The sequence below is a fragment of the Mus pahari genome, chromosome 9, assembly GCF_900095145.1.
Source record: "Mus pahari chromosome 9, PAHARI_EIJ_v1.1, whole genome shotgun sequence".
Lineage (NCBI taxonomy): Eukaryota > Metazoa > Chordata > Mammalia > Rodentia > Muridae > Mus > Mus pahari.
This window is the reverse complement of record NC_034598.1, coordinates 39,694,241-39,718,368: the sequence shown is the minus strand read 5'-3', so window position 1 is coordinate 39,718,368 and position 24,128 is coordinate 39,694,241. Positions and strand designations below refer to the sequence as shown.

The window sequence follows — 24,128 nt, the reverse complement described above, 5'->3', positions numbered from 1 at the left end:
GGACAGCAGCTTCTCACTGCACCGTGTCCCTTTCCTGGGACAGCAGCTTCTCACTGCACCGTGTCCCTTTCCTGGGACAGCAGCTTCTCACTGCATCGTGTCCCTTTCCCTCTCAGGGTCTTCAAGGGCTCACACGCAATTGGGTGTCTGGCCATGGTGGTAGAGCAGGCAGGCAGGCCTGCACATAGAGTGTGAGAGTGACATCTTAGGAAAGAGCTGTGACCAAGTGACAGAGTGCGGCCCCTGGTCCCTTCCATCCTTTGCCTCTTTTCTTTTTTTGAGGACATGTAATGTGCATAGTGACACTGGGTCTTAAGGAGCACACCTGTCTCTCAGCCCATGGACAAACCTTGTTTCTGAAGCAAGTAGCTGTCCATATCTGGAATCATTGCTGGCGGAGGCTGCCCGGCACTCTGACACACAGCAAACAAGCCAAGTTCCTAGATATGCCTGAGACAAGTTCTATATGGTCACCAACTGAGATACTGGCCAGTGAGTGACGCCGGCGCTGACATCAGCAGTGCCACCAACGAATCCAGTGATAGAGATGATGGTTGCAAACAGGTGGTTCTGCCTGTGCAAACCTCACGCCTTCCCATCTCCCTCTGGAGAAACTGAGGCGTGAAGAGGCAGGGAATGCACTGCAGCTCCCTCACAGGAGCTGTGGGCTTGTAGCTCCTGTGCTACTCTGCCCTGGAGGCAGAGTTCCAGGGTATCACACAGAAACTGGCGTCCCAGCCTCCGTGTTCTCCGAGGCACTGGCTTTGGCAGTGCCTCTGCTGAAGGAGGAGGCAGATGCGAGGAGCAGGGAGGGTGGGAAGAGGTACCTGTCATTATCACGAGACCTGGCTACCTGGAAGACTATGTTTTGCAAATCCAGTGTTTAGAGTTGATACAGTCAATATAGAATGGCAAAACCTGCCCACAGTGAGGCCTTGGTATGGTCTACACTGGCCTTTCTGCTGAGGAACAGGAAGCAAGCAGGGGCCCAAGCTCAGCAGTCCACGAGGGGAGTGGGCGCTTTCCTTTGCAGTTGAGCCACAGACCTGGATGTGATGTTCCCAGAGTGAGATCAGTGGGCGGTGGTCTAGGGATGTCACATTCTACAGGGAGAATAATTAGCTCTAATGGATTCCTGGAAACTGTGGTGTAAAGATGACTGTGGGAACGGGGCTGTCACTTCTCATAGAAATGATGTCATAATTGGGGCTTTTGCTTCTGACTTCAAATTCTGTATCAGATATGGCTATTAGCACGTATTTCTCAATTCATTGAGCAGGCGTGCAGGGCACGTCCTGAGTGCATGGGCCATGCCTCTCACGCTAGATGGAGGTCTCAGAGCTGTGAGCCTTGGCAGGGATCCTAGGATCTGTCTAGGGGGAGACCAGGGGGCCTCCCCTGGCCATAAAGGGGGGGGGTAAGGAAGCACAGAGTAGGGGTGCTGGATCCCTTAGCTCCGATGGATCACTTGTGGAGATGGCAGAGGGAGTTCTTGGGCCCAGATCAGTTGTAATAGCGCAGCTGCTGGCCAAGTCCTCAGAGGACAGTGCTTATGGGAGGAGCTCAGCTGCAGAGAGTTTTGGGTAGCAGCAGGTAGGGCCAAAGGACCGCCTAATGGTGGTGACTGTCTCATCCCTGAGACCGCCATGTCGGCAGCCTGGACCACTTCCCTGCTGGTGCTTCTCACACTCTGGGGACCCTGCATGACTAAGCCTTGGCCCTGGTGACTCAAGCGATCATGGAAGTCAGCCACCTAGCTCACAGGGTGGCAGACAGCACGAACGATAGGAGCAAGTATCTGGGAAGCCCGAGACCTTCCTTTATCCCAGGCTCATCCTTGCAGCCCAGGCTCTACCCTAGCTTCAAGCTTGGGTTTCCTGATAACCTCCTCTTATTTTTTTTTGAGGACCACAGAACCACATTGGTGGGCCATCACTTAGAAGTCTCCTGGGAGGTGATGTACCTCAAATCACATTTGTCCCCACGGTCTCATCTCCTGGGACCTGCCCAGTAGGATTCAGAAGAGCCTGCTGTGGCACTGGCTGTGCATTTGGCTTGTAGGCTCATGGAGACATGGGGCTTCGGAGTGAAGGCAGTCCCAGAGCTAGCCACTTCCTTCTGTCCTCTGGAGGGATTCTTGATGCTGGGTGTGTTATCCCTGTGAGAGCACTGAATCCCAGTAAAGTGGATATGCAACGTGCCCTGGGAGCCAATCAAGAGGGTCAGTTAGAAGGCACAGCCTGGCCTCTCAATGTGAGAACCCTGCAAGAGAGGCAGGTACTACGTCCTGCCTGCATCTGTCTGGAGACAAGAGGCTCTGTGACAGCGGTGAAAGAACCACAGGCAATCACAATCAGGACCTTGCCCCAATCAGGCTGACAAAAGGATCTGGTGGCCAGGGAGGGGTCTTTCACTTGGCTCCAAAAAGAGCAACATCAGAGGCGATGGTGGGAGCTCTGCCTTGTCTCCTGACTCAGCCCATCCCCAGCCTCCTGTGCCCACCGATGGGTCCAGTGCCCTCGGGCCCAGATTCACAGTGGGATCCACACTCTTGGAGCCTCATGTGCACAGTGGTACCCTGTCACCTCGAATGGCCACCAGTGGAGGTGCCATGCCACTCCAGGCTGTAACTCTAGCAGCCACTCTATGTAAAGGGTGAGAACAGGAGGGCTGAAGTTGGCCTTCTGCCTGGCCTCCGAGCCTCGCCCCGACAGCACTCCTTGTCCGTTCACGCTCTGCCTCTCCTGTCAGATGAGGGCATCACCTCAAGCCCCTGCTTCCGAGGGGCTGCTGCCTCCCTAAACCACAGCTGGCTCTGCCCCCAGTCAGCCTGTGGGTGTCTCCCCTCCCTGTTCTCTACTTAAATCTGCTTGGTTTCCGGGGTCGGAGCTGCTCCTAGAGGTGGTGTGGTGGGCATTTACTGCACCCCTAGTCTGGGAGCAACTGCAGTACTAGCAGTATTAGCCCAACACAGCGTGTTCTCTTCTGATGCTGCCGTCTGAGGAGCTGTGAGCAAGCAAGCATAGCCCACGGTGGAAGTGGGGGGTGTGGAGGCTTCCTCTTCACACCAAGCCCTAGGATGGCACTGACTTGTCATGGCTTGGTAAAGAACCAAAACAGTCTCTTCTGGCAGGGCATCCCCCTTCCCTTTCCCTCTCCAGCCAGCAGTGGTTACCACCACGGTGGGAATGCTGTGGTCAGTAGTCGCCATGAGGCCAGCCGGGGATTAACCACTCAGCTGGCCGAAGGGGCCCTCTCACTATGGAAATAATATCTTCTAGGAACCTGGGGTTCATCTGAACATTCATTTATATAAATAACACAGAGCAGATGATTCCGACAGAAGCCCGGGCCATGTGGGAATTCTGCTGCTGCTTGGCGGTGGGAAACAGCGATTGCTAACAAGCCGTGTCAGCCACAGTGAGGCTAGGTAACGGCCCCAGGGTGGGTTCCAGTCTTTTCTTGGTCATTTTTTGAACTGCATAGCTGGCTCCATATATATCCAATGCCTTGGAACCCCCCTGCCCCAGCTGCCTGCCTGCACTTGCATCTCTTACCACAGGGGGTGAGGGGAACTTACGGCATACTCCTAAGGAGCTTCAAACATGCTGGCCTGGGAACCTGGGGGTGTTCAGCCCCCCAAAAGCTTCTAGGTACCAGCACTTATGGTAGCCAAGCCAGGACTGGACTCTCCAAGAGGGACAGAAGTCAGGGTGAGCTGGTGTCGGGTTAGCCATTCTGCACACCTGGTGACACACAGTAGCAGGTGTCCCTAGTTACGCATTCAAGGTCTGGGCCCATTTTAAAAATCCCCCTTCTGTGGTCTCTCTGTATCCTGACTAAGCTTGTAAGGATAATATCTGGACCTTCGTGATGGATATTCGATTTCCCACCTCCAAGTTCTAAATGTTCTTGGATTCTACTGTCCCACATGAGCCAGTCCCACCACTCAGAACACCACTCTGTCCCTTGCTTGTCCCTTGGGGTAAGAGGGTGATATCCGGTGCCTCCCACTCCTCATCTATAACAACAGGTTGAGCCAGCAGCTCCCAAAGATAAGATTTTTCTTTTCAACATTCAACTGTGTATATACACATAACCTGGAGGTCATGTGAGACCCAAGTCCTGCTCCTACGTCAGAGGCCTTCAGTCTCCACCTGGCTGTGCCTGGCCGGACACCTCACCACATAGCTAGCCCCCAGTGCTGGGCCGGCAATGCCCCCTTCGCCCTGCCGTATGGAAGGATAAACAGCTTTGCCGTCCAAGCCATGAAGTTCTCAGGATGAACAGCTATGGTTCGTGTCAAGTACCTGGGATTCAGGTTTCCTCTTAGAACTGAAAAGATGCCCGATTCTTAGGAGGCAGGGTTGCCAGCTTGAGGCCAGCCTGGACTATGTAGCCAGACTCCTGTCTAAAGAAAAATAAAAGGCTTCAACCCAAGCCATTCACTGAAAAAGCCCTCCGCCTGCCCCAGCTGAAAGAGCAGCAAGGCCAGTGTGACCCCTGACCTAAGGTACAGCTTCTCCTCTGGCGGTCCATGAGTGAGTAAGGAAGTAGCTAGCACTTGCTGCTTGGGAATGACCCATGGCCACTCATCCAGGGTCCACACCCACATAGTGAATCTTTGCCTTAGAAACCACCAATCACTCACTCCTACCCAGAGAGTGGTAGTTGCATAGGCCTTTTCTTCTTGGGGATGCTCTCCCCATCAGGATTCCCAACTCTTCTTGGAGTCCCAGAACATGCCAGCTTCCTTTGGCTTCTAACTACACTATCAAGTAGACAGTCCTTCAGCTACTGGTCCAGTCTAATCCTTTCCCAGCTCTTTCCCATCTGGTGTATACACTCCTGCAGTGGGTACCACTAGTTCACGTAGCCCAGGGTCATACTAGTTCCGGGAAGCCGTGTGTAACACCCACTCATGCTGAACACATGCTATTATTATTAAGTAGGAGGTTTACCACATTCTGAGGCCAGGTGAGGCCTCCCCTTCTGTGCCATGAAATCTGGCTGCTGCTGGCTGTGGGGTGAGCTATGGAGCTAGGGAATTTTATACATGGACCCATCCTGTCTCCTTGTTCCACCCACAAGGCCCAGGGCAAAGCTTGCTCTCCAGTCACTGGGTAGGTACCTTCTATATGGTGGGATGTGTAGGCAGCTTAAAATGGTAACAGATGAGAAGGGGCAAAAATCATCTTCTGTCAATTAGGAGCGTTTGCCCACGTCTAAGATAGCATGTATAACTGTACCCCTAAAACGGAGTGGCTGAGGGCTGAAGCGGGACAGACAGCTTACCCAGCCTTACTCAGGCTCAGGTAACTGTTAGCAGCTGGGATTTCAGCCACAGCAGGGGCTCAGAGGTACAAGATCCTGGCTTGCACTTATCCCCAGGCCAATGACTTAGAGACAGGAGCCAGTTCTGAGTGGTGACACAGGATCCCAGGTAGAATGGGGACAGTGCTGACAAGAACTGCAAGAGGATCCATATAGGATTAGGTATGAACCAGCACAGCCTCTTTATGAAAAGGGGAAGAGGGCTGGAGAGATGGCTCAGTGGTTAAGAGCACTGACTGCTTTTCCAGAGGTCCTAAGTTCAATTCCCAGCAACCACATGGTGGCTCACAACCATCTGTAATGGGATCAGATGCCCTCTTCTGGTGTGTCTGCAGACAGCTACAGTGTATTCATCCATAAAAATAAATGCTTAAAAAAAAAGTCCTTGTTGAGAATTTAATGTAATTTACTCTTTAAAAAAGGGAAGGGGGGAATGTTACAGAAGCCATTTAGCCAGACCTGAAACATTCTGTTCTAATGTAAGGCTGAGTTCAGCAGTATAGAACCTGAGTAGCCGGGCCATGTCCTCATCATGGCTGGCCACAAACACTTTGACCCAGGGTGCTGGTCAAAGAGTAACATCTTGCAGAGTCTTCAGTGGACTGAACAGAAAAAAAGAAGCTGGTTCAGTGATGCCTGTCAGTCAACTAGGGCATTAACATTTGCTCCCGAGGGATTTTTTCCCTCCCTGGTACAGCCCACAGTCAGTACTAAAAGCAGCCCATGCAGATCCGGGGACTCCAAGTATGTACGCACTACCATGTCTCAAGTCCTCCCCCAACAGATGCACATGCTTCAGGGGTCGGCCCTGGTGGACCCTCCAGACCCCTCTGCCAGGCTCCTATCCTAGGCATGTAGTGTGTTCCCACCCCACACATGTGCTCAGTGTTTTCTCTTTCCTGGGACCCCCCACCCCCACCTCCACCCCAAGCCTCTAGCCTGGAATCTTCAGAGGTGTCTTTCAGTTCCATATGACTCTCTCCGGCCCTACCAGGATGCTCGGCCACATCTCAGTATCTCTCCCTCAGTCTAGACTGCAGGCTTCCTGCCCTTTGGGTCCACAGTCGCTTGGCACCTAGCCACATATCCTGTCTTGTAGTTTAGATGTAGGCTCAGGTGTTTGAACACTTGGTCCCTGGATGGTGCTGCATGGGATGGAGCCTCAGAGAGGCAGTGGATTACTAGGGGTGCCCCACCTCACTCCCTCTTTACACCTTGCTTCCTGAGTGTGGCTGCAATGTGACCAGCCAGCTATGGCTCCTGGTGCCATGTTTTTCCTGGCTGGCTTGCCACTTCTCTGTCAGGGCCCCATCATGAGATACTGTGTCCCTTTCTCCCTTAAAGTTACTTTTGACAGCACTTTATAGCCACAGGAAAAGAAACTAAGGCCCTGCCAGGGTCTGCCATGCTCTGTGATCAGAAGCCTCTGGTTTGGGAAAGGCAAGGTTGGATCTGAAGTAGCACACTGCTGTTGGGACCTGGGACCGTCAGAGTCAGAGACTGTCACTACGATTAGGTGCCAAGAAGCTTCTGTGGGGCATGACTGCTGGCTTCCTGGAGTAGAGCGCCTGTTCATGCTACCTGAGTACTCTCGAGCCACACCTCAGGCAGTACCAAGATGGCCATGAGACTCTGTTATGCCGCTTGTCACATTCCAGACCGCAGTTCTTGCCTTAGTGAAATAAACCACTCATCCTGGATCCACCTGTGACCTGGATAGGACTGTTCCTGAGAACCTGGTCCCGGACTGGGAACTGAATGAGGTATCCCTCGCCTCCTCTGAGCCCTATTTCTAGGCCCCAGGATACAGATGACAGGCTTGACAGCCAGGTCCTTAACACATTGCAGGGTGCCAGGGTCTCCTTTCGCCGATAGAGTAAGTCCTGTGTGCACTCCCTTGCTGGTCTGGAGATCTGCGGCTGCACTTCCTATCTGGGAGCTGGCTGTCTCTGCCACTCTCTCCTACTTTAGAGGCATGGGGGAGGTTACTATCCATGCTGTGGTGTCCTCGAAGAGCTTAGACACACAGGGAGTAAGGCGAGAAACCCTGAGGGGGGAGTCTGATGAAATCTAAGCAGGCACCATGCCACTGCTTCCTAGCAGTAGGCACAAGCTGGGCAGGCAGCAGTCACCCACCCAGGGAGGGCCAGATGCTTGGTTCTCCCCAGACAGTGCCAGCTACTGGCTGCTGGCTTCCCCGTTCCATCCTTGCCTTCTCTGTGACGTGGCTCCCAGGGGACAGAGCCTGTGTATCCACCCCAGTGCTTGGATGGAATGCCAGCTAACCCTAACAGAGACAAGGCAGGTGTGCCTCCCGCTCCACTACCGCAGGGAAGCTCTCGGGTACTCTGGGCACGCCGGGTACCTTCAAGTGTGTGGCAGCCCCTTGGGTCTTGCTCAGCCCCGAACTGCTGGAAGGTGGCAACAGGCAGCCGCCCCTCCCTCTGTTCAGTTTAGCACCCAGACTCTGAGTAGATGGATTGCTGTTTCCATGACAACTGAAGAGGACGCCTCCACCCTCCATCTCACACAGCAATAAAGACCAAAGACAGGAGGAGGCTGTACTTCTTAGCCCAATATATCTACCTGGGGGTAGTGGCAGTGGGCCTTTGGGAGTTGGTTGAGGGACCTGGTTCTCCTCTGGTGACGACCTGTTGGCTCACTCCGGCCTAAGAGCCAGCAGGCGGTTAAGATGGAAGGTTCCTCTGGTGACATGTTCCTGATAGCATCCACCGGTGAGGAGGCCACTTTTCCGTTCACATCAGGAAAGTGACACAGGGCTCCAGGCCCAGGGAGAAAGGTCATGATGGGGATCCTTGCAGCATTCCTATTTTATGGATTCAGCCTCTGCCCAGCCCACCACCCTGGAGCGAGGAGGGTCCCATACAGACTGGATCACCTTCAGGCTTGGTCAGGGATCTTGTCCTCGGAGGGGAAACCAGGATGTATCTGGAGACAGAGGAGGTAACTGGGGACTTATTTCCAGTGCAATCTGGTTAGTGTTTCTCTCCTCCTTCCTGCATAACTTAACTGATGCTTCCATAGCCTGGAGAATTGGATTAGGGAGGCTCATGATTCTATGAATCCTGCTGCCCTGGAGCCTATCTGAAGGAACGAGCCAAGCAGTGCAGGAACAAGGGGTGAGTTGAAGCTAAGGGGGCTGCCTACGAGCTGGGTCCCACCTGTGCTCCCTCAGGGTGGTCACCTCCACACAACAGTCCCTCCCCCTCCCCCACTTGCCAAACCTGTGGGTGCTCAGAGCCTGAAGCAGATGGCACAACCTGGCCTGCTGTTCCAGCTCCAAGGGCCTGCTCACAGCCCCTATTCCCATCTTGCCTGCCCACCACTTGGCTCCATACACTACCCTATTTTTGTTCCCTGGGATCTGCCACAGCTTTCCCAACTAGAGACCCCGCCTACCCTCAAATCTCAGGTTCCTTCCATTCAGTTCAATATTCCTTTCATGCTTGTCTTTCAACTTGGCTCTGAGCGGTATATGGGGAGGAGGCAGGAAGACTGGCTCTCAGTCCCCGCCTGAGGGACAGACAAGAGCACTAAGCAAATTCAACTTCAGAGAATGGAGTCCTTCGGAGGATGGATACATACGCTTACCAGCTGTCCAGAAAGACAGGAAACAGATGTTGAGTGTGACCAGCTAGGCAGCAGCACCCTGACTCGGGGCATGTCTGGGATGGGGCAGCAGTGTGGGCAGGACACCCTGGGACTGATACCAGCAGATTCTCTGATGGGGACCCATCTTCCCGAGAGTGCCTTGTGAGCACCCTCCAGAGGTTTCCAACTCTGGTCAATGCATTTCCCGCCTCATCCGTGAGCACAGGTCACCTGAAGGCCTTTCGCCACAGTGTCTTCCTGCACACTGCCCCTTCTCGGGGTGCGCATGGCTGGCTCCATCACTGAATCCCACCTCTCATTTCTACAGGCCCCCTTAGTGCCCTAAGCTTTGGGCACCATCTAGACCACATTCTTCTCAGTGTTCACTATTTGCCCCTGAGTTCATGACTGACTGTCCTGGGACCTGTTCTCCTTAACTTGGGACAAACCTCAGGCAGGGAGGGCCAGATGACCTCTGGAGTAGCGGCTATGTTTCAGGTAGGGTGGGAATGAAGTAGGCTAGGGTAAGAGGCAGCTTCGGGGGCTTGGCTGCCCACCATCGGACCTGGACTACAGATGGATGACTTGGGAGGACTCCAAACACTTCTGTGAGGGAATCTAGGTTGTGGATTGGGATGTGACAGGTACCCAAAGGAAGCTCTGACCAAGTGGGACGGGGACTTCCCTTCCGTAGCAGCCTTGCTTCCCAGTGACATCTGGGTGGTCTGCATCTTGTGTCTGATGCCCAGAGGGTTGGTCTGGTCAGAGACTACAAAGGAGCTGGGTAGGGTATTCAGCTTTAAAACGATCAGAACCTTCTGATCCCACATCTTGGCACGGGAAGTCCTGGGCCTGCATTTGTCCATCAGCACTCTGGTCAATCCCCTGGGCTCTGTGTACAGATGCTCAAGGCCCAGTTCTGGGTCTGTGCTCCTCTTGCTGGGTGTCCTGTATATCCTGCTTGTAAAGCTGCCTGGCCCAGCTGCAGCCTCCTCCTGCAGGCAGAGAGCCCTAAACCCACAAAAGCCACCTTGACCTAGTGGCACAGAAGGGGTTAACAGCGGGGGTGGCTACAGCTTGTAAAGTCTGGAATTCTGCATCTCTAATGTTCACTGGCCTTCCCTCCCCTGGTCTGTTCTCATCCTGTCCCCTTTTCTCTCAGATGCTGCCCCCTCCCCAACCAGGGCTGGTCTGCTGTCATTCAGGCAGGAAGGGGAGGCAGACCTAGTATAGAGAGTACCTTGGGAGCAGCCCCCTCTGGCCAGCAGCAAATGAGATTTCTCTGGGTTGGAGGTTGGGGCAGGGGTATAATCTAACAAGTCCAGAAGGCAACCCCTGCTTAGCCATGTCCCTCCAGGTACCCAGTGAAAAGTGCGATGTTCACAGAAACAGTATATGCAGGGCCTGCCACTTCAAAGAGCAAGGACTGTTTAAACAAGATAAGAGGCTGTGGGTAAGGCCACCTCAGGCTCTAATAACACAGGGTGGCTTTGTTATGAGCCTGCCAGAGATGGCAGGAGCAACTTCCTGCCTCACACAGCAGGTGAGCCTCTGGCCGCCTCCTGTTTACCTGTACCATGTGGAAGGGGCTGGCGTGCCCCTAAATGGTAACAGAAGTTACCTCCCAGAGTCGCCTAGTCCCTGGGTAGTGGACAGCAAATGGTCCTCACTGGGATCTATAGGTTTGGAGGCCCCTGATTTTGCAACCAGGGAAATCTGTGCTTGGAACCCAAGTTTCTTCATCTGTGGAGTGGAAGGCCACCCCCTTGCTGGGCTAGGGGCTCACAGACTGCACAAGCAGTGCCCTGGTGTACAAGCCAGAGCAGGCTCTGTCCGTCTGCATGGAAAGCTCGGAGCCCATGATGAACTGAGAGTTGCCCTAGCCCCCTTGGATGAAGGGTCTTGGGGGATCAGAGCTGTACTGCTGGGTTGGCCAGCCTGGACCTGGGCCATCCAGACAGACGCGGGTGGCCGCGGCACACTGGGACGACTTTCAGGTTACGGCCGCCGACCCTCAGGCTCCAGGGTTAACTAGAGATAGGTAGCTACGGTGCCTGGTTTTTGTTTTTTTGTTTTTTTTGTTTTTTTTTTGTTTTTTGGTTTTTTGTTTTTGTTTTTTAACTTAACTGATAGAGCTCTCTAGGGGCAAGAGTACAGCCATCCAGAATTAACCCTGTCTAGTCAGGGGCCTCTCAGCAGTTGGCCCAATACCCCACAAGTCACCTGTCTTGCCTTTTGCTTTGTAACAGATCTCAGAAGTGACAGACAAGGTCTCAGGGCTTGGTGATTCTTTCTGTTTTAACAGGTGCTGCTTCAAGTCCCGGGGAGACAGAACCCCAGAGTAGGACATGGACACTGGGTATCACTGACCCAGAGGCTGTGACTTAGAAACATTCTGAGAGACTCCTGGGTCTGGGACAGAAGATCCCACAAGATGCCAGGTGCATTTACTCTAAGAGAAGGAAGTTGGAGCACCAAGTTCTTTTCTGCTGTCCATGCCTAACAGGCCCAAAGCACGAGGGGTAGGGGTGGGGATGGGAGTGGGACTCGGGCTGTGGCTCCTGCTCCAGTTCACAGGGGTCTCCTACCCAGCAGGAAAAGCACTTCCCTCTCCACAGCCCAAGGCTGCCTTTGCTTCTACTGAATTAAGAACCAGGTCTCTGCTTTGCTTCTCTGTGTTAAATCTTGCTGGTGGGGGATATAAGACCCCTGCTGCCAGTCACTAACAAGAAGTTAGTGGACAGCAGGAGGCAAGTATTTTATAGAATGGGGACGGATGTAGGCCCGTGAATTAAAAAAAAAACAAAAACAAAAACAAAAAACAAAACCAGGAGAGCACAGAACCCCTCCCTGTGGTTCTCCAGGGGATACCTGGAGCTTACACATCACCTGGGCTGTTCTGCAGGTGCAGGCTTGGGAGCAGAGCCACCCTCCTCCCCCCTACCCTCCCCCCACAGGCACCCAGGCCTGTGAAACCCTTTGCAGTAGGACTGGGCCATTCCTTTGAGGAAGAAGAGGAACTGGGGCTAAAGAGAGAAACCAGTGGGCAGCATCTGCTCATGGCCTAGAGGATGGATTTCAGCAATGTGCATCCTTTAGGAGAAACAGAAAGAGGGCTTAGGTCATTACTGCCCTCCCCTGATGTCACCTGCAGGGTTGGGGGTAGGGCACAGTAGGGAGGGGTGCTGTAGCAAGCTTAGCTCTGTCTAAACTCTACTTAAGGTGACAGAGCTTCTTTGGGGAAAATGCACATGTGTGTGCTTGGACCATCCCAGAAGCCAGATGTGACTTACTCTCTGGTTTTCTGGTGATACCCGAACAGGGTGAGGCCTGGAGCCTGGGATCTCTTTGCTCCTGACTCCACTGCTACATGTGCTGAGGGGGGGGGGGGGGACTGTATCCTGCTCTGGCTGCAGCAGCTGCCCAGCTTTAAAGCGGTCTCTTTGGAGGATGGAGGTCCCCAGGACAAGGCTCCCTGCCTTGCTTGGTCACTTGCTCTAGGGGAGAAAACGACGTCTACATTCTTAGCCAATGATTTAGTCAACAGGCAGCAGGCAGGGCAGGCAGGTCGCGCAGGGATTCTGCTGCATGGTGGTCGCCTGCAAGCTTTTCCAGCAGCAGGGTCATACCCACAGCGGCCACAGACCAAGGACTCCTGGCCTGTCTGCTCTGTTTTCTCTCGGGGCCTCAGTGGTTGGGGAGGTTCCTGGGCCAACACTGAGCCTTCTGGACAGTGGTCAAGGCTTAGACTTAAGGTCATGCCATGTTTATACTGCAGGCGGCCACCTTCTGGAATGTTCTGAGAACCACAGAGTATGTCATGAGCAGCATAAAGAAACGAAAGGTAGACGAGAAAACTCCCTTCGTGTAACATCGCTGCTCCATGGATGTGCTCCATGGCCCTTAGCACGTGCCAATATTCATCCAACCCAGGATCCCCACGTGTCCTGATCCTTCCAGACCAGGCAGTGTTGCGGAACACAAGAGACATCTCAGGGTACCACCCAGGCCAGGACAGTAGTCTATGCAAAGGAATCACCACAACCCAGTGACAGGGCTGACCCGAGAGTCGTCTGGGATGGTCTGGATCTAAGCGGGCCAGGGAAAGAGCTCCCACGGGGCAACACAGGCGAGGCCACTCATGGCCCTCTGAGCTGTGAAAGGCAGACAGCAGGGATGCCCTGGCAACAGGGCCCTGGGCAGAGCAGCCACAGCACATGGTAAGGGCAGGTCCCTAGGCCAGGCAGCTCATCAGCATATGGCGACAGCCCTGCTAAGTCCAGACTGGGTAGCTTAAGTCTGCTGCTGCTATGCTATAGGCAGGCCTTATGGCAGGCAATGACTGTGCCTTTTTGTGCTAAGACTTTAAAGGGTCCATGGCAGTGTAAAAGCAAAGCACTATACTACAGGCTTTTTGTCTTCATCGTCTCCAAGTTCCTTTCTTGCCTTCGCACTTGTCTTCACTAAGGCTGCAACGGAGCCGGGGACAATATTAAACTCTGCCGCCATGTTCCTGCCTCCCCTTAGACAGGGGAGATGCAGAGAGAGGCAAGAGCTACGTCCAGAGCCTCTCAGACACAATCCCTTCTCTTTAGTGTGTCTTGCTCGCTGTGTGTGGGAATCCACATCAAAGCCACGCATTGCCTCTTCAGCATCTCCAGAATGCCCCTTTTGCCTCAACTGTGGCTTTGCTTGAGCAACCCCGAGTCTTCGCTTGCTTTCTCAGCTCTGCCTAATCTGAGGGGACAGGCTCACACAACCAGAGGGTGATCCAGGATAGGGGTGGAGGAGGATGTAGCTTTTGGGTTCCTGAGATGGGGTCGTCTGACCCACACAACATGAAAGCTAAGGGTTCTCCCAGGTAGGCCCCAGGTAGTTCCCAGTTCAGAGCTTGTAGCTTTTGAGGACCATCCAGCAGAAGACCTCAGACCATGAGGCCCCAAGGGCCTTGGGCACACAGTAGTTGTATTATTACTAATGAAACTAGATATAATGCAAGAGGTGAAGAGATATTCACTAAGGAGTGTAAAGAAGAAGGGACGAGGGCTAATATAGGCCTGGCTAGCCTGAATTTGCCCTCTGCCCAGTTCAGAGCTGTCAGTATACACTCATCAACAATGGGCGACTCCCTTAGCTCTCCAGGGACCCTCACAGAGGGCAAAGAAGGGACTGTCCTGTCAGTTCAGGGGCCTTTTCTGTCCATCAGGGTGGACCTAACTACCCTGACCATTCTTTATCTACTCTGTCGTTCACGGGCAGTCAAGGACCTGGCAGCTCTAATAATGTACCCTGGTCACCAGGAGCCCCTGCCCCAAGCCATCAAGGCCCCCAGCTTTCCCTCATCACCTGGAGTCTGTTCTTGTTAAGTGGGAAAATTGTTTTTCATTCTTGGATTATATGAATCCCTTAAAACAATAATAATCTGTGTCTTAAGCCCCAGAGCTGTTCTGATGTATGCATAATGAGCAGAGCTAATGCGCTCAGGAAATTAATTACCCACTGGCCAGGGCAACTGGGTGGATGGGAGGCAGACACTACTTTGCCTTGAATCTTTCTGTACAGCTCAGAGCAGGGCATGTTTGTCAGTGTGCAGTGAGATCACCCGGCGTCGAGAGTATGCAGACTTCGGGACCCCATCCCCGGCTCTATGGAACAGTATAGTTGGACTATACCTCTTGTCCCTTGGGGTGGGGCTAGGACTAGATGAAATGCTTGGGACTCTGTCCCACCTCACCATTCCTTGACCGCAGGGTGCCCCCCAGCTGTGCTGTCCACAGTCCCCAAGAGCCTCTTGGTTTCTGCCTTTGCTGGTTGCCCCAACAGTCAGCAGCGTGCAGCTCTTGGGCTGGAGTCTTCATGGTCGACGTCAGATTTGACCTTTGTCCCAAACTGTTGTGGCCCTGCTGCTGCTGTCTGGCCCCCTACACTCTCCTGTGACGTGTTTCCAAGGCAGAAGGCCCCTCCTGACTTCCCTGGCCCAGGTCAGCTGTTTGAGGAGGTTTCCGCAGACCCTCCCAGAGGCCACTTAATGCCATCACCAAGTCACTCAGGAGAGGACAGTGACTGCTGTGTCCCTATACCGTGAGCTCACTGGGCTTGGACCCTGCACATTCTAGGGTTCTACTCTCCTGAATGATGCCACAGGACTTGGCTCTCTCAGATGGAGGAGGACACAAGGTGGGTCCAGCTTGAGCTGAGGATCCTCAGGTTAGCTTACAGAGAGAAAGCAGGACTCGGTTCTATAGCAGTTTCTCTATGCAGCAGAGTTCGCTTAAGCCTGTGAGAAGAGAGCAACCATGAGGGCCAGGCAAGAGACCCTCTGGCAGCTGGCACTTCTCCAGGAGGATGGTGGCGGTAGGAATGGTGTGTTGTCAGTGGGGCAGGGGACATCTCCAAGAAACTACAGAGGGAGATGCAGACAAGCATGCAGCGCTGCTCTTCAAAAACACACAAGGGGTGTCTCCTTAGCATTCATCATCTGCTGCGCCCAGCCCCTTGGGATCTTCCCACTAGGGTGTCCTGTCTGTAGACTGCTGGTACTTAATAGCTGGCTGGGTGGGAATGGGAAATTAGACTGATGTGTATCCTTGGCCAATTCCCGTGATGTAATTACTGACACCTGGCTGACCTGAAGCTATCACTGTGATGTCCGTTCAAAACTTCCTGAAGATAAATTAACTCTTGCAGTCTGGTAAAAGCCAGGCCCAGCTGCTGGGCAGGCCCACACAGGGCTTGGCGTGCTCTTCTGCAAGGAGCGAGTATCCGGGACAGGTGCTTGACACCCTCTCCCCCTTCCTAAATTTATCAGGAATAGACAAGCCAAATTGTAAGGGAGGCCCCTCCCACCCAAACCAGGCCATAAGCTGGCTGTCTCCTGCTGTGGTGTGGCCAACAAGGCCACAATGCTTGTCTCTCTGAGCACTCTGAAAAGGTATATGAGAGCTACCATGGTGGACATGATGGGACGGTAGAGTTGGCGTCCTGTACCCAAGGAATGGTTCCCCCTGACACAGGAGGACGTGTGATCGGCCATTACGGAGGGAAAGCTGAGTTACAGCGGGGAGTTCACAGGACGCAATGGAGTGGTGATAAAGGCCGGGCTAGGGATGCCGAGCTCTGCCGTGCAGGCTTTTCTGGTGCAGGAGGCATGAGGTGGACTGGGAAGCAAGTCCCCAAACCCGGGTCCCAGGCTTGCTGAGGACCTGCCAAAGGCAAGAAGTCATTGCATAAACGGGGACTACCGGGAGGGTGCTGGCCTTGGAAGCAGCCAGTCTGACAAGAAGAAAAGGCCATGAGGAGGTACCAACACCACTGATGTGCGTGTTTGTAGCCTGTGTCTCTCGGGCAGCAAGCCCAAAGGCCTCAGGCCAGTGTGTCCTCCATTCTCCACAGAGTGTACACTGCCTAGGTGAAGCCTAGGGTCCTGGGAGAACAGACTCCCGCCGCTCACTGCCTGGGCAGACAGTGTGGAAGGCTGAGTCCTGCTCACTAATACACCCGCTTCATTCTGGCCCTCTCTGCCTTTCACTCCCGTAGAGCCTCTCGGGTCTGTGTCATTGAGGGGACCACCAGTCCTTGAGACTCATGGCTACCTCACAAGTTCTGAGTCCCTGTCTGTCATCCCAGGGTCGTGATTTGTGGATATCATAAACTAACCGCATGTGGTCCACAAGCCTCTCTGGCATGATTCTAAACATTAGATGCTATTGTTGGAGCTATGTCCCTAACTAGGTCAGGAGGAGGAGGCGCAGTGGGGACACACTGTATTGAGGATTCCCTGGGGTCCTACTACTGACTGTTGTAGGGCAGGCCAGCTTAGATGGTCACTTGAGTCTCCTATAGGATGTGGGGTAACAAATGAGGAAGGATTATGGCTTAAGTATAAAATATCTCATAGGCACACATGCTTTAAAACTCGATCCCCATCTGGTAGGCCTGTTTTAGGGGGTTGTAGAACAGTTTGGATTATGGTTTAGCTAGAAGAGTTTGGTAGTTGGGGGGTGGGGTGAGTTATGCCCTAAAGGTGGGACCTGCTTCTAGTTTCTGCCCAAGATCTGTTTCAAGATCTGCCAAGATGTGAACAAGCTGCTCTGTAGTCTCCTGCTGCCTGGCCTGCACACTCTAGAACGTGAAGCGAAATCAGTCTTCCCTAAGTTACTCTGTCAGTACTGGGACAAGTGATGCAGATATTCTGATGTAATGCCTCATCCAAAAAACTGGCCAGTTAAGGACATTAAGTAACCTGTAATGGTCCTTCCAATCTCATCTGTGTATGTTGCAAGAGGGGCTGCCATACATACCTGGCTGATTCCCATGTGGAACCCCTTCCTGTGGCGAAACATAACCAGCTCTGTTATCGACAGCTCCTCCTGTCTTACTGTGGGCACCTTGCACGTCTCTCAATATCCCACACACATAGTTCTCTCTTTCTTTGAGACAGGGTCTCACTCTGTAGCCCTGGCTGTCCTGGAACGCATTACGTAGACCAGGCTGGATCTCTCAGAGATCCACTTTCCTCTGCTTCCCGAACACTTAAAGGTGTGCACTACCATCCCCTGCATAGTACCTCACATTTTAATAAGTGATTTAAGTATTTTTCCAGGTTAGCCTTAACATTATAATCCCACTTAAGCCTCTTGAGTGCGATGCTTACAGGTTTGTGTCACTATCCCTGGCTTAAACTCCTTAAAACATTTTTGAGAGATGAATCAATGGTTAGGCTCAATGGCTAGGATCACTTACTGCTCTTATAAGAAAACTCAGATTCAGTTCCCAGCACCCATATGGTGGCTCACCAGCCATCACAACTTTAGTGCTAGGGGATCTGATCCCCACTCGTGACCTCTGACAACATAATACACGTGTATGTGTATAAGACACATACATACACTCAGGCAAAACACTGAAACACATAAAATAAAATATTGAGACAGGATATCATATTAGAAGCCAGGCAGACCTTGAACTCAGGATAATCTAGCTTCCTGAGAGCTGGGATCACAGGCATGAGTCACTACTACACATGACTTAGATTCCATTAAAACGAAACTAAACACACTTTTTGGGTGCACACATAATAAAGTGCATTGCTCCAGGGGCAGGCCCTTACTGTGTTTTCAGGACTCCTCCCTTCCTTAGGGGGCACCCGTCAGAGGTGAGCACCACTAGGCTTTCCCTCACACAAGCCAAAGCAGGGTCCTTGATCTCTAGCTCTCCACTGCCTCCTTGACTCCTACCCACTCCACGGTGTCTGCTGAATGTCGATGGCTACAGCACAGGCCATGTGAATACTGGCCTGCCCTTGGAATGCTGGGTCTGACCCATCCAGAAGTGGAAAGGGGCTACTGTCCTGAGGACCCAGGCCCTAGACAAGGGGCTATACTAGGCTGCCTGCCTGGAGTGTGGATGCTGTAGACTCCCCTACCTGCAGAACCTGCACCCCAGCCCAAAGTAACACTCTGCATCTGGCTGCTCTGCTCAGTAGTACTGACCAGCTACCTGCGAAGTGAGTAAGAAGTGGCGAGCCTCCCTGAAGCTCAGACTAACTTATAGGGCTCCAGTGGTCACCTGATCCCATGTGAAAGCAAACAGCGGGACAACCCTGGCGACTACAGTCACTAGTGCTGGAAAGGGGGCAAGTGTCTTTGGCAGCGGAAGGGCTTGTGAAAATTAAGTAGTAGCTGTGTACGACTGTCCCCCGTATGTCAATCAATGTGTGCTAGCAGAATTTGGCTTATGCTCACTTGTAGCTCCTAGTCCACTACCCCCCACCCCAATCAGGACCTGTACCCGCACAGCAGGCACGCAGCAGGCCGGCCACTATGGGACTAGGGGTAGTTTCTGTAAGAGAACATTTGGCACTTTCCAGCTATGCCTTTTAATCTGTCTCTTCTAAAGTGTCCCTCTACCATTAAGTGGCTTCCAGTGTCCATTAGCTGATCTGCAAAGGCTAGATGGCAGAAGAACTGGGGACTGAGGGCTTCTACAGGTCACAACCATGGGCTCCTGGGGCCAGTGCTTTATTCTTTGTTCACAACCCTCCTGTGGCCACTGAGTGACCCATCTCTGCTGTTATCTGAGGAGGACAAAGCCTCTGCCCCTTGTCCATCTGAGTCCCTGAGCTGGCTCACTGAAGGTCCTAAGATGGGAGGATGTGAAGGGGGGTGGGCCGTCCAGTGCTGATGGCTCATAAGATCAGTCAGGGGGCAGTACACAGGAGAGATCCCCCCATGTCCCTGGGATGTGCTCTACCTCTGGTGGCATCTGGGAGCATACCAAACCAAGCACTGGAAGCCCACCTACGTTTGGAGTCTCCATCCACCTGCCTGTCGAGGCCCAGAGGAGGTGAGGAGGTTAGAGACCTGGTCGGTCTGAAGACCTGTCAGATCCTGGGGGTGAGCATATGAATCATGGATACACACATGGCAGGCATGCTCGCTCCTCGCATGTGCCTGCTGCCGCCCTCCATGGATGTCCTGGAAACCCCGCACCACACCTCCAAGGTGCTGCCCTGTGCTCACTGCAGCCCTCGCCTGCCTGCTTGCTCGCTTGCTTGCTCACTCGCCCTCCCGCCCAGGAGCCCTGAGATGCTAAAGCTCTCCTTGGCAACACGCTGACGTAGAAACCAGCAGGCGGGCTGGGGGGAAGGGATGGGGCGATGGCTTCTTCTCCAGGCATGGGGATGGGAGGGGGCGCCATCAGCATCAGTGAGAGGAGAGGCAAGGAAGGGCCTTGGGGGCAGAGGGGGAAGGCAAGCTCTGAGGAGCTAGGTACACACCTTGGCACTTGCCCCAAACTTCATTAAGATTTTGCTAAAGTGTGGTCTGTTCGGCTGAGTCCTTGTTGGGCTGGGACTTTTAGGGCATTCTAGAAGGAAGAGGAAGAGAAAGAGGGGGGAGGCGGGGGCGGCGCTGGCTGGGGGTCGCCCTGTCCCAGTGTGTGTCTGCAGGGAGAGGCGAGAGGTGCTCCTCGCTCCTCTCAGTCACCAGCACAGCCAGGGCAGCGGGTGGGAGGAATGAGAGGACGGCATTGTCTTCTCTCCACAGCCTGTTTGTTTTCTATCGTCAGATATTACTGGTGGAGCATGAAAGGTCAGAACCATCTGGAATCCAGTGAGTTTCCAGCTGTGCTAGGGTTTTCCATCAAGAATTTCCTTTTCTGGTGAACAACACTACTTCCTCAGGCCCATGGGGATGACGGAGAAAGGGAGGGGGGTGGAGAAAGGGAAAGAGAGAGATGGAGAGAAAGTGGGAAGTGTGAGGGATAGGAGGAGAGAAGGGGAGAGGGTGAGGGAGAGGAAGGGAAGAGAGAGGGAGAAGGAAGAGGGAGAGGGAGAAGGGGAGAGAGAGACAGACAGACAGACAGAGAGAGGAATGAGAGTGAATGTGTGTGTAGGCTCAGCTGCAAACCCCTTTAGGAGATACCCTTGCAGACTCAGCCTGGCTCCTGCAAGAGGTGCACAAGGGCCTTGATGAAATCACCACAGGGGTGGGCCTGAAGGAAGGCTGGAGATAAGAGGCCACAGAGCTCCACTCAGGCCTCCAGGGCCTGTCTGCAGGAGCTCCTTGCTCACATGTGAGCCTCGATCCATCCACCCTGTGACAAAGTGCTCAGTGAGGAGTGTGCAGGATGCAGGCTATAACGAGGGGAGGCACCCAGTGAGGTTTCCCTTGAGATAAGTGCTAGTCCGATGTACGGAGGGGTGGGGAAGGGGGCTGTGAACCACAGGATGGACAGGGGTACTGTAAGCACAGAAGCCCTCAAGAGCGATAGCAGAGAGGACAACACGATGGGATAAGGGTAGGCAGAGTCCAGAAATCTTGGGGTTATTATTTGATGACAGATTCAGAGGGAGGCGGTCATGTGACTCAGGGGTCAAGCACCCTGCCCGCTGAATCTAGGTATGGGGGCACAGCCTGCAAAAGATGGGACGGGGAGTCTGGTCCCGAGGGGCTCTGCCATGCTCACCCTGCAGATGGTATGTGAGGCCGTCAGGTCAGCAGAAGTGAACAGAATTTATAGAGAGCCTCTGTGATTGGCAGCTACAGCGTGGCTGGCAGACTGTCATTTATACCTTTCCCACAGCCTACCCCAGGAAGGACGTGCGCTTTGCCTGACAACTGGTCAACCCCAAACTCTGGCCTCAGCCGTGCCTCTGCCATTGGTTAGGAAGCTGCTTCTAGTTAGAACCTCACATGCTGCTGGAGTGGCAACAGCTGGAAAAGTCGGATGGGCTAGAATGTCACTCAGTCACACACAGATATGACCTGGGTACAAGGCAGACCCCGGGTGGCAACAGGGCCACCCCTATCTATAGCTTATCCCCTCACTGACTGGGGATGCTATCGCTACCTGGCACAGTTTCCAGAATGCCCAGATGGTGGAGGGGAGGGGAAGGGAGCCCTCCCCTCTGTCTTCATGGCCATCTGATCAAGGCTACAGGCTCTCTCTATGTCCAGAACACTCAGGCGTCCACCACTGTGGCCAGAGCCTCCAGCTTTCCACAAACAATTTGGGACACGGGTACAAAGTTAAGAGTCCTTATATGAACTCAGAAGAATAGTGGTCACCACTTGCCTTAACAAGAACAGACGGAGGAAGAAGTTCCATCTTTACCATTGACCTTAGAGGCCAGTGTTCCACAGTAGAGGCTGGACCCCTGTCTCATAGCACGGTGGAGGCTACACATCCACGGACTCCTCGCTGGCATCAATGCCTTCCTCTGGGTATCACAGCTCCAGGCATCTGCAACCCTACTCAGATTCTTATTTTCCAGTTCCCAGGGCATCTGCTGTAAAGGGAGGTTCTAGGTCTTCGTTTAGTGGTCCTGCTTGGCACAGTAGCTCCACTGCGGAAGGCAGCCCTCCAGCAGGCCACTAGCATTTGCCTGACTGCTGGGCTTCTACTAGAGCTGTTCCTGGAAGTGTAGGTAGCTTGGGAGTCTAGCCTTCCACCTCAGGTGACTCTGAGCACACTGCCTGCCCTCTCCATGCAAGAGGCGTATATCTGCTTCCCGGTTTCTTCAGAAGGTCTCTCTCAAGATCTCCTAGCTAACCGCGGGACCTAGATCTCCTTCAGGTTGCCTATGTCCTAGCTCATGCCCCCGACACCCCTTCCAACACACTGGTTTTAAGCATAGGATAAGGGACTCAAAGAACCTCAACGATGGCCCTACAGCCTATCCACCCAGCCCAAGGTCAGGCCTTGGCACCTTGGTTTAACCCTTCTTAACCAGATTATCACTAGACTCTTCAGAGCAAGAGGGAATCCTGGGGGAGTTGCCGTTCTCAGGACCTTCAGGGCCCATGTATCCTGCAGTGCTGGTAGGAGCTTAGTGGGTTTGCTAAACTGCCACAGGGGCCACCAGTGATGCCCGGTCAGGCCTTGTGTTGGATTTCCTCAGCATGTGGCACAGGCACAATCACGTATTCACTGTACTGAGGGCAGGGTGGCATGGAAACCTGGGCAGTGGAGCCACCGAGCACTGTAAGGAAAGTTTCCAAGTTCCATCTGTTGGAGGGGTTGTCATAGCTGATAAAGGAGGGGGTCCTTGTTTGCTGAGCCCTGTGGAGTCTAGGAGTTGTGGTGCCATTTGGAAGGTGACAGAACAGGCTCATCTAGGTCAAAGTGATGTCCCTCAGGCTGAAAGGGTCACAGGAAGTTAAGGTCTTACGGGATACCATCATGACCCTGCCCACTGGGGCTCATAACTCGATGGGAGTGTCCCCAAAGCCTCGTGTCATGCATGAACTGACCATGTTCCACACCACACTGCCCACTAATCTTCCAACATAAAACAAGAGGCATGTTCATGCCATCTCATGGAACTACTAACAGCGCCATCCACGTGGCTGGGCAAAGCTCTGGACCGAAGCCTCTCTCTGCTCACACAAGTCTACCTGCTTCCCGGGAACCAACAGGAGAAACCTAGGATCTACTCACCGTCTGGTTGTCCTCGTAGAGCTTCAGGTCATAGCCACTGAGCTCCACACAGAAGATGATGGCCGTGACGCCTTCAAAGCAGTGGATCCACTTTTTGCGTTCCGACCTCTGTCCGCCCACGTCCACCATCTTGAAGGTAAGCTCCTTGAAGGTGAACTTGTTCTCTACAATGCCTGTGGTCATGTCCCGGGAGCGTAGGATATCCTCCACCGTGGGGATATAGTCGGGCGCAGCGATGCGCTCCAGGTCGTTCAGGTAGTAGGCTGCATTGTCCTCCAGGTGGTACTCGCTAGAGCGGCCAAAGCAGGCCTGGGCCCCCGGGTCAGCCCAGAGCCGTCGCATGACACCCAGCAGCTCGGGTGTAATCTCACCCTTGCTCTCTGCTGGGCCGGTCAGGGCAAAGAGCTGCACAGCGTCGTAGGCACGGTCAGGGTTGTGGAAATCGATCTTGAGGGCAGCCAGGGCCCGGATGATCCGGGTCAGCGAGTCGATGGCGTTGTAGATGATGAGGGGCTTGTACTCCTTGCAGGCATCCAGGTTGAAGCCCCCGCTGTGGATGATCTTCATCTGCTTGACGATGGTGCTCTTGCCCGAGTTGCTGGTGCCCAGCAGGAGAAGTTTGATTTCACGGCGCTGCCGCTGGCTTTCCGAGCGCAGGTGGCGGTCAATTCTCCGGGACCGCCTCGCTGCCTCTTTTTCCTCTGAGCTTTGCCGACATCCCATGGTCCGGCAGCAGCGGGCCACCCCCCGGATGCAGAACACAGGGTGGGTGCCTTTCCCCTTCACTAAACAGAATGGTCACAATGAGGGATGCTGAAACGTGGGCTGGTACAACGGGCAGACGAGAGAGGCAGCTGACCAGGGCTTGCGTGCTCAGCACTGGCTTTGGGGCAAGGTCGTGTCACAGAGCAATCCCTGCCCCAGTACCTCTTCTCCTGTGGGCATGGCGCTCAGTGCAGTGGGGCAGAGACCACACCCTCCCCTCTAGTGACACTCCACCTCCCTTGTCAGCAGTGTGGCCTGATTTGCCGTAGTCATTCCCTGTACTCTGCCACGGTAGGAAGCTGTCCGCTTGCGTCTGCCCGGGCTACTGCTGTCTGCTCGCTGGTTGCTGTGGCGATGTTTCTAAGCACGGCTGGAGGGCCCAGCGCTCCCTGAGGCCCCCCTGCCTCAGGTTGCTCTGGCTCCCTGCCTTGCATCCGGCCCTTCACCTAAGGAGAGAGAGAACTGTGTAAGCTACT

General features: G+C 53.8%; 2 protein-coding genes across 5 annotated transcripts in view; one reads left to right on the top strand and one right to left on the bottom strand.

Annotated features, from left to right (window-relative positions):
• Nucleotides 1–24,128, top strand: part of Rsph14 (radial spoke head 14 homolog) — a 75,112-nt gene that overhangs the window by 16,973 nt on the left and 34,011 nt on the right. The gene's annotated exons all lie outside the window — the stretch shown is intronic.
• Gnaz (G protein subunit alpha z) overlaps nucleotides 1–24,128 on the bottom strand; it is a 51,560-nt gene that overhangs the window by 2,946 nt on the left and 24,486 nt on the right. Inside the window, exon 2 of the mRNA XM_029542457.1 lies at nucleotides 22,888–24,098. Coding sequence (XP_029398317.1) covers nucleotides 22,888–23,610 — 723 coding nt within the window. The 5' untranslated portion in view covers nucleotides 23,611–24,098. The remainder of the gene's footprint in view (nucleotides 1–22,887; nucleotides 24,099–24,128) is intronic.